General features: G+C 40.6%; 1 protein-coding gene across 2 annotated transcripts in view; it reads right to left on the bottom strand.

Moving 5' to 3' along the window:
* Window positions 1-580: 580 nt before the first annotated feature.
* The window catches only part of Nt5dc1 (5'-nucleotidase domain containing 1), a 108,893-nt gene continuing 98,583 nt past the window's right edge, over window positions 581-10,890 (bottom strand). For both annotated transcript variants that reach the window (XM_028874818.2, XM_037200415.1), the window contains 2 exons: window positions 5,839-6,007; window positions 581-2,027 (listed from right to left, as the gene is read on the bottom strand). In XM_028874818.2, the coding sequence (XP_028730651.1) occupies window positions 1,900-2,027; window positions 5,839-6,007 (297 nt within the window). In that variant the 3' untranslated portion in view covers window positions 581-1,899. The remainder of the gene's footprint in view (window positions 2,028-5,838; window positions 6,008-10,890) is intronic.

Here is a 10,890-nt window from a genome sequence, read left to right as displayed (position 1 = left end):
GGATTCAGGCAACGAGCATTGTTATCCACAAAACCATCCTGTTAGCCCCATGTTCACCTTCCTTTTCCAGCGAGAAACACTGGTACTTTTTATGAACCATGAAATAAATTGAAGGGTCGCTTAGTGAAGAAGCATTCACGAGGGTCAGCAGTGACAAGGCAGCAGGTGTGACCGGAGGAAGTGCTCTAGTCTCCGACTCTTCTAGACGGAAAAGGTGAGGTCACAGGAGGTGGCGCCTCGGTCAAGGTCTTCAGGTGGGAACCGGGAAAGCACTTTTCACTTGACGTTACTTTCCCCCTACTCTTCAGTGGTCAAAAAAAAAGTACAATTACAATTTATTTTTAAAATTTGGGCTTCTCAATTCTTATGAGCATTGAAACACACAGTCTTGGGTCACAAGATGGCTCAGTGGGTAACGGCACTTTGCTCCAAGTGTGATGACCTGGGTTTAATCCCTGGGACACACATGGTAGAGAGAAAGCGCGCTCTCTCTCTACACACACACACACACACACACACACACACACACACACACGTTAAAAAAAAAAAGCTTTCTTTTCACTAACACAAGAAACACCCATAGGGAAAAATAGTTTTATTTTAAAGCAAAGTGAAACCTCTACTAAAGCATACAATAGATAGCATCTTTTATTTGGCCCTAAGCTGGATTGTGCGTGCTCAGTATAACAAACACTCCAACGACATTTTGGAGATCAAATACATCACTGTTTATGTAAACTTATTGATCAGCATCAAAGATACAGATAAGGAAAAATGTTATCCTTTTAATTACCCTGAGAAACACCTTCATAGTACACGTGGGATTTATCTGAACATTTACACATTTTAAGAAAATAGTTTTTCAGTGTATATGTTAATAAGCTAAATTCCACAAAAAATAACGATAATGTTTTCTAGTCTTGTCTGTTATGGACAGTGAGGTTAACAGGCAAAAGAGGACCCAGGAACTTCCATCAACCGAAGCAAACATCCTGTGTGCACATGATCTGATGCAAATGCTACTCACACAGCTCAGGGAACCGCCCAGGACACACCTACCTGAGCTGCACTGGACTGATGCAGCTCTGAACAGTGCTGCCTTCAGCCATTTCCTCCTCTCTCCCCAAGGACAAACTTGGAACTCAGTTTAACAGGTGTAAATCTAACTTCTTCCTAAGGGGGGAAATTAATACTAAGGAGTAAGGCTATATTATCTCAAGAAATCATGTTTCTTTATGTATTTTGGGAAAAGAAGAAATAGCAAAAAGCTTGGTAGCTTGGAAAAAGAACTGAGTTTCATTAGACTCTGGTGTTGGCTATCAATTCTGGTTATACTTTTTGAAATGGACATATCAAAGATATGAATATTCACCTGTATTTAACTATACAAATTTATTTTTGGAGCACAGAGTTTATTCACTAGGTCTCAAATCACAATTGAGAATCACATTCATTGGAAGGCTTGTTTAAAAGCCATTGCTGGGCCCTACTCCCAAAGTGATTCAGGAGGTTTGGAACAAGGCATTCAAATTTGCATTTTCAAGTTCTATGTTGCTCTGCTATCAGTCTGTGGACCAGGCTTTGGAAAATGCTGGACTAGGCAGACGTATAAATATACTCTTGCATAGGTGTTTGTTATCATCTTGGGAGAATCCTCAAAACTACTAGTATAGAAAATATTAAACATATTCTTTTTCAGTTTAGGGTACTAAAAATTTTACTATAACAAGAACTGTTAAACATTAAAATTATTTATATAAAATGATATATATTTCAAAAAGACAGATTAACAAGTACCCATTTGGTCAATTTTCACTGAAAAATTGTTCCTATAAATCGTTTGCATTTTTTGAAAATTAACTTTTTTTTAACAGTGTGTCCGCTGCACATATGGTTGGTTCATTTTTGAGTAAATATTTTGCTGTCTGTATCTTGAGAACCCAAGTCATAATGGACCAATGGATAGTAACCAGCTGTTTTTGAATTGTTTGTAGAGAATCTTGTAAATTTGTAGTCCAGGGGTAACTCTGTGAGGGAGGGAAGGAAAAAAAAATGATTGTTTTGTTATTTACCAAACGCCTTTCATAAATATAATTAGATTAAAATGCAGTGTTTCATGATCAGAACAAGGACAACAATAATAGTCAGATTCAAGTGGGTGGGGAAATAACCATGAAGCTTCCACACAAAGAACTACAGATAACTGAGGAATGATGGGAGTGGGAGTCACAGTCTTGACCAGGGAAGAGCACATCATTGATTACCTACCTAGTGCCAAATGGTTAACCTTGAAAACAGGTACATACAAGTAGCATTATACATACCGAGTAGTATGTATTTATGTATTTAAGAATGTGTGTGTGTGTGTGTGTGTGTTGTGTGTGTGTGTGTGTGTGTGTGTGTGTGTATTCATGTAACAGCATTAATGAGAAAAGAGGGCATGAATGTGAAAGAGGAAGAAGGAATATATGGGAAGACTTGGAAGGAGGAAAGGGAAAATGATGTAATTATATTATAGTTTCAAAAAAAAAAATCCAAAAAACCAAAAGAAAAAAAAAAATCAGTGTTTCTATTTTATCAGTAATTTTGATACTTGTGCTACAGATAGGTTGGCACCAGGGATAAGAGTATAGAGTAAATATATAAAATTTGTAACATGATGTATGCCAAACTGCATTTATATATACTATACACAATCCCCAGAACTCTGCCCAAATTACACTTTTTATTAGATGTCACTGAGAGGCATTAAGACTCAAGCAGTTAATCTCTACCAGAAAAAAACTACTGTTGGATAGGAAGGGGGAATATTGCTTTCTTGATGCCAGAGAAAGTCACGGTTATTGTAAAAAGGGAAACATTTAGCATTAGAAAGCATCAGATACCCTGGATTCTGGGTATTTAAATATGAATGACATTAACATGCAACAGCAATGCTGTTTCAGGGAACAACAAAGATTTGTTATTATCAAGAAATATGGAGCTTGGGCTGGAGAGATGGCTCAGAGGTTAAGAGCACTGGCTGCTCTTCCAGAGGTCCTGAGTTCAATTCCCGTACCCACATGGTGGCTTACAACCATCTATGAGATCTGGTACCCTCTTCTGGCAAACAGGCATACATGCAGGCAGAACACTGTATACATAATAAATAAATAACTAAATCTAAAAAAATATAAATATAGAGGCTGGTAAAATGGCTCCACAGTTAAAAGCACTTGCTGCTCTTCCTAAGGACTGGAATTTGGTTCCCAGCACCCACATTCACGAACACCTGTGACGCCAGTTTCAGGGATTGATGCCTCTTCTGGCCTCCATGCCCTGCCCCCCAAACACCTTAAAAAGTGGGGTTGGTTGGAGCGGTAGCTCAGTGGATAAGAACATGTATTGCTCTCACAGAGGACCCAAGGCTTGCTGGTCAGCAAGCTAGAGAGCTGTCTATCCCAGGCTCCCCTTTCCAGAACCCACATCAGCTGGCTCACACTGACTGTAACTGCAGCTCCAAGGGGATCTGATGCCTATGTGGACACCTGCATTCCAGTGTGTATACCAACAGAGACACAGACAGACACAGACACACATAATTTAAAGTAATAAAAATAAATCCTAAAAAAAAGTAGAAAAAGAAAAGACAACAGGGAGCTGGAGAGATGACTCAGGGGTTAACAGTGCTTGCTGGTTCATCAAGAGGATCAGAGTTCTGATCCCAGCAGCTCACCAACACCTATGTCTCCAGCTCCATGGTGTCTAAAGTCCTCTTCTGGCCTCTATGGGACTCATTCACACGTGTGTACATATTGTTATACACACCTCACTATGAATAATAGAAATTAAAAAAATAAACCTGAGGCTTGGGAGGTGGCTCTGAGTTGGATCCCCAGAACCCACATTTAAGAACTGGGGGCAGTGGTGCATGGTTATAAATTCCACTGTTGAGCAGGCGGGTATAGACAACTGTCTAGCTTGCTGACCAGCTAGCTAGCCTACCTATGTGGTTACTTGGTGAGTTCTAGCCCTGTGAAAGGGAAAGGTGGATGTTGCCTGAAGAAACACACATACACATACGCATACAGACACAGACAGACAGACAGACAGACACACACACACACACACACACACACACACGCATCTGGATATAGAATAGGCAAAGTAAGGTCAAAAACACTGTCAAACTCAGGATTCTGGAGCCCATGGAGTAAGCGAGAAGAAAGCAGTCACAGCTCTGTTGTAGGAGGTCGCTGATGGCGGCTGACTACTCAGAACAGAATAGAAAAGGCTCCCTTCTCCTGATGCTGGCTTATCGTGCAGCTTTCTCTTCAATTCTGTCACGAGTACACCATATCAGCCATGTTATCCCAACTCTGGAACAATTAAATCGAGTGAACCAAAATGAATACATTCCTACACTGTAAAATAACACAGAAACAGAACAGCTCTCAGGACGTCAACAGAAATCAGTAGGATTTGAGTCCTTTCGATTTTATCTTTCGGATGTGCACAGCCATGACCATCACACTTCTTCTTCGAGCTGCCTTTCTTATGCTGAGGTAAGCAACGCAGTGGAGTCTGTCACTGACAGAATCAAGCCAGGGTTCTGTAGGAGACATAACTCATTCCTAAGAACATGATTACTGTGTTACGTTGTGAGGAAGTGTCTCCAACATCAGAACAGATAAGATACACCTCTCTCCCCCTTTCCCAGCCACGACACCTGGCTCCTTTCAGCTTTGTCTGACCTGCTGTCTCTGACACACAGCTCAGCTGCCGGCCACTGCACATCTCCTTTGAACTATTTCACTTTGTACTGTGTCTAATCAGCTGTGAAGTCTATGCACTACAAATGAATTTTGATTTGGAAAGATTTGATTAAAAATTTCCATTCTCTGAGTTACATTTTACAAAATATCTCATTCCTTTGTTTTCTGCAGTTGGCTGCTTTTGTTATTATTTTTGTGGTTTTGAGCCTCATATTCCTGGCAATTACTCACTCTGGGCTATACATTATATGACTTGTTTTAAGGAAGTATTTGAGACCCAGAATAATGTGAATGGGTACTCATTTCCACCAAGTATGTGGAGGCATTAACCATTCATGGACTGTGATTTTTTGCTAGTCAGCCCCTGTGAAAATGTGGACCTCACCTTAATTCATCCTTACAACAGAGACCGAAGGAGCTCACCAGGCCCGTTATCTCTTCTAGTTCCTATTTGAGAAGTTACATGAGTTACTGAAAGGTTCACTCAACATCAGTGGACTCTTTGGGGGAAAGCAGTCCCAAAGTCAGGTTCATCTGACTGGGCTTCCTAAGCATCTTGTCCTGGTAGTTCTCCCAACCTGTATCCCATTTCTCCAAACAGTGTCTAGCCTTTGTTGTTGGCTCCAGAAAGGTGTGTGTGTGTGTGTGTGTGTGTGTGTGTGTGTGTGTGTGTGTGTGTGTCCCCTAACCCAGGCTGCCATATCTAGAAGCTCTTTCCCCTAAAACAAAACAAAACAAACAAACAACAACAACAACAACAACAAAAAACTCATTATACAGACAGAGCAGGATCTATTTAGGAACACACACACACACACCACACACACACACACACACACACACACACACACACACACACACATCACCAATTAATGAAAAAAAGCCATGAATTTGAAAGAGAACAAGGAGAGGTATATGAGAGGATTTGAAGAGAGGAAATGGAAGTGAGAAATGATGTAATTAAATTCTAATCTCAAAAGTAAAGGAACAAAGTAACAATGTCTTGAGAAGACTCCTTCTTTTAAGACAACACTGTGAGAGTTACTGTCTTGGACAGGCGGCCTCCCAGGTATTCCTCCATTACCTGCGATCGCTTCAATGCTTGGAATCGCAATCGTGCTGTAGGTGCTGATTCGCCTAGCGGACCACGTAGAAACCAAGGAGTCTTCTGCATCCCCTCGTCTCGAGACTGAGTCAGTAAAATATGAGCCCCATTTATTTGACAAGGAATTTAGAGGCTTTACCTTTGGTTCCTGAAAGAGAATGGAACAACTGTGATTCAAATGGCATCTGCAGTGAACTGCTCTTGCAAGTGTTTTATTCACTCACTAGATAAAAGGAAGTAGGAAAATGCTATAGAACCTGTGAGCCCAGCTTGGGAACTTATTACATTTTTGCAAAGAAAATACCATTTCCTTATTATGAGTGCCCTTTGACATGATCCAGAATTGGCTCTTTAATGGTCAGTTGTCACAATCTGAAAACTATCCTAAAGTCTATAGTAAGATATTTTCTCTACAGTTAAAGTAATTCTAATTTACTTACCATCATTACTAGTATTACTACATTGAAGGCTAATTAAAAAATCAATTTCATAGGAATTTTCTCAGGTTTTTTTTTCTTTGGTAGGAGAGGGTGAGGACATGAAAACTTACTTATTGCTTTCAGTATATCTGAAACATGAAGCCAGTCCATCAATAAAGGTTTAAAATGACTAGCTTTAGATCTGTTTGCAGAGTTCCTGGCAGTGGGACCAGGACTTATCCTGGGTGTATGAAATGGCCTTTTTGGAACACACTCCCTAGGGTGAGATACCTTGCTCAGCCTTGACACGGGGGGAGGGGCTCGGTCCTGCCTCAACTTAGTATGCCAGACTTTGTTGACCACCCCCCCCAAGGGAGGCCTTATTACCCTTGAGGAGTAGATGGGGGAGTGGGGGTGGGGCAGGAGAAGGGGAGGAGGGGGAACTGGGATTGGTATGTAAAATGAAAAAAAACCCACACCTTTTAAAAAAAATAAATTAATTAAAAAAACCATCAGTCTTCATTCATTCATTCATTCATTCATTCATTCATCATTTGCTTCTGACTCCCAAGTGCTGGGATTAAAGGTATGTACCACCATGCCTGGGTTACTAGTTTTGTTTTGTATTTATTTTTTCCTAAAAGAGTATTTTCTAGCTTTCTCTGAGGAGACTGAGAGATAAATATGTCCACTTCTAGGGCTAACCACAGACTCTTTCCCAGGTAGACTCTCTATGGATGGATTTTCCAAAGGGTAGGTATTTATTTAGTTCTGTGTGCATGTGTGTGTGTGTGTGCAGGGTAGAGGTCGATGTTGAGCGTCTTACTGGACTGGCTCTTTCTAAACCTTATTTTTTGAGACAGGTTCTCTCACTGAACCTGGTGCTCCCTGATTTGGCTGGAGTGGCTGGCCAGCAAGCCCTGTGGTCCTTCCCGACTCCACCCCCTATCTCCCACAGGCATTACAAACACGTGCCACCAAGCCTGGCTTTTTAAGAACATAGCTTCTGAGAACTGAACTCAGGTCCTTACGACTTTGAGGCAAGCACTTCACTGACTGAGCTATCTCCCCAGCTCCGTATTTCTGCTTCTTCTCCTTCCAGTGAGGTTACTGTCTTAGCCACTTTTCTATTGATGTGAAGAGACACCATGACCATGACAATTTATAGAAGAGTGTATTGGGGGCTGATAGTTAAGTTCGAGTCCAGGATCATCATGGTGGGGAGCATGGTAGCGAGGAGGACACAGAGAACTAACAGGGAACGGCTTTGGCTCTTGAAACCTCAAAGCCCCCCTGCAGTGACACACTTCCTCTAACAGGGCCACACCTCTTAATCCTTCCCAAACAGTTCCAGCAGCTGTGGACCAAGTATTCAAATATATGAACCTATGAGGGTCATTCTCATTCAGACCACCACGGTTACAAAAATATTTTCAAAGTTTTTTTCAATAAACATTACAGGTGTGGTTTTATTTTCAGGTCTGTAATCCCTTCAGGGGTTAATTTTATGTGAAGGATGAGGAAGGGGATCAGAGTACTTTTCTCCTCCTTTCACTCCTGACTGGAATGTTCTGTTGGCTCCTGTGTGGTCTGATAAGGGACTTTGTCTGGATGCTATTCTCTATACAACATTTGTTATATATGGGGTGAATGTCTCCTCCTGACATCTTGAGGCTAGGAGGATTACCCAGATTTTAGAATTTGTCAGTTTTGAGAATATCTGAATATATTTTACTTAAGCATCCATTATCTGAAAATTCAGAATTCAAAGGTTCTAAATACTGGAATTTTTGAGCAACATCATATTGGTATTAAAAAAATTTCAGAAACCAGCCAGGTGTAGTAGTTGATCCATATACTCCTGGAACTCAAGAGACCGAAGCAAGAGGGCTTCAAGCTTGAGGCAAGCCTGGGCTACATAGTGAGGTCAGACTCAAAATGCAAAAGTGTTCAGAGTATGGAGCTTTTAGAATTCTGGGTTAGGTTATGCTCACTTGGTACCAAGTCATGAGTACTAGAATAAAAAAAAATTAAAGCTTTGTAATATGGCTAAAAGTTCCTGCTTCCTTACCCATTTCATATCTTTAGTCTCATGAGGGCTGAGTCTTCTAAACTGCAGAAAACCTGTCCAAATCCTCCCAGGACTTTACACAGCACTGCATCAATCTTATAAATAGACTCTAACACACTCTCTTAAGTATATCTCTTCAATTATGTAGGTTTGTATTTAAAAACTTTAATAGAAGCTTAAGTTTTACTGATGGTGCTCTTATGTGTTTGGTGGGTTACTTCCTAGAGTTTTCACTTTGTTGTCTGTGTAGATAATTTGTCTCTCTCTACAGTTTGTTGCTATGACTACTGTAGAGAACAGCTGTTAGCTTTTGAATGCCAATTTGGTGCCAGCATTCTGACTGAACTTTCCTATTAATTTTGGTACCTTGATGATTCTTTCTATGCTAATGGTCATATAACTGTAAAATACGACAATTTGCTAAACCACCTTTTAAGCTCATTCCACATTTTTTCCTCTTTTCTCATGGCCAGTTCTGTTACATGGTGTAATCAAGAAGAGGTATCATTGTCCAGCTCAGAACGTGGAAGGAGACCCTGCTGGGCCCTGCCTCGGTCTCCACGTAATTAATATATTTACACAGGTAAGCATTTTCCCTCTTCCTTCATTTTCTTCAGCTACAGCACATTCCTACTGTGGATTCAGTAGATAGGCTTTCCCTAACTTAAGGATATTTATTACCTTATTTTTCTTATTTGTTAAAAATGCTCAGCATTAAAAGTAAATTATTTTTTAACTCAAACTTAAGACACAATATTCTAAAAAGTATGCAATTTCTTTTTCATTTGTTTTTAGTTAAAGTGAAGAAACAACCTAGGACAGTAACAAAGGAAGCCACAGGAGAGAGTCCTGGTCCTTCAACACAAGGCTGGCTACATGGCCAAGACTCTCAGTGATTCCTACTCTCAAGAACAGACTGTTGACTGGCTGCTTGTTTATGATTTATGAGGTAAAGGATAATATTCCTTAGTCACTCTAGTAGCCTTGTGAATCACTAACATGTACTCTTTCCTCATCTGTCACCAAGCTCTGACAGAAGCGTGCATAATGACCTGATGTACCAAGAGTCTAGAAAAAGGAGTTTGTGCAGAAGCTTGCCAAGTTCCATTACAGATGTCCCGGTCCTCATGTTTCCTGTCACAAATCCTGGGAGGTAAGAAGTGATCGTCAGATTCCAGATGGACTTTGCTTAGATTGGAAAGTATTACAAAACACTGTAGAAATGGAGTTCAAACAGCAAAAGGAAACTGATCAGCACAGAATGCGTCACCGCAGGAAAGTATTCCAGTTCACGGCATCAGCTTTGAGAAGATTCGGCTAATTCCCTGTTAACTAACTTTATTTGTGAAAGCTCATTGAATACAGTCATTAGGAATGTAAATCAGATCCTTCTGTAGGCAGTTTTTGAACTTTCTGAACAGAAAGAGAGACTCTTTTCTATATTACATGCCTGACACTTGGTTGGAAAAGCTCATTGAATAAAGTCATTAGGAATGTGAATCAGATCCTCTGTAGAAGTTTCTGAACTTCTGAGCAGAAAGAGACTCTTTTCTATATTACATGCTTGACACTTGGTTGGGAAAGCTACATTTTTTTTTTAACAACCTCAACAGACTCTCCACAGTGGCAGTGTTCTGTTAGTTTTCTAGGGAATGTCCCCTTCTGCTGGGATAGAAGATGTTTGAGTTCTGTTCCTCCACAGGGAGGCAGGAAAGTGACTAAACCTGATGAGGTGGTGTTTATACTGTGCTGTTCAGAGCAACAGGCCTGAGCTCTGCATCGCACAACAGGACATCATCAGGCGGGAGGCTCAGGTTTATGTCAAGATATATGTGGAAACAAAACAAAACAAAACAAAACAAAACAAAACAAAACAAAACAAAACAACATACAGTTGCTTCCTTTACTTTTAAACCTAGGCAGGGAGATACATGACAGATTACATTTTTTTCTTTTGTTATTTTTCCCTTGATTTCACACATGTATATTATGAATTTGGATTATATTCACACCCTTACCCCTCTCCCCCTTCCCCTGAACTCCCTCTTCCCAACAAGTCCCCTCCGACTTTGGCATCTTTTTAAAAAATGAGTCACTGAGTATAATTAGGGCTGCTTGCAGGAGCAAGGGTGTGAGCTTTTTTACTGGAACATGGGCACCATAGCAGCACCTACACCACTGAAAAAAAATGACTCATTGTCTCCCACAGCCAAGAGCTCCCCGGTTTAAGGTGGGGGTGTGTCATGCAGTTCTCTGCATCCACGATGGAATGATGATGGCACATACTAGGTCCTTAAAAGCAGATGATACAAGTACGTTGGCTACAGCTATCTGCTTAGGTGGAAGCCATTAAATTACAGCGATTCAAACGTAAACTATAGAAACATGAAGGTATTCAGTCAGACCAGAATAATTTGGTTTTTGAGACAGGGTCTCATGAAGCCAAGGCTGGGGTAAAACTCACTATGTAGCCAAGGCTAGCCCTGAGATACAGACCCTCTTGTTCCACTTATCATGTGGTGGGACTATAGGCAGATGACA

Source organism: Peromyscus leucopus, chromosome 8a (assembly GCF_004664715.2).
Source record: "Peromyscus leucopus breed LL Stock chromosome 8a, UCI_PerLeu_2.1, whole genome shotgun sequence".
Classification (NCBI taxonomy): Eukaryota; Metazoa; Chordata; class Mammalia; order Rodentia; family Cricetidae; genus Peromyscus; species Peromyscus leucopus.
Note: the sequence above shows the minus strand (reverse complement) of the source record. Positions and strands in the feature narration are given on the sequence as shown.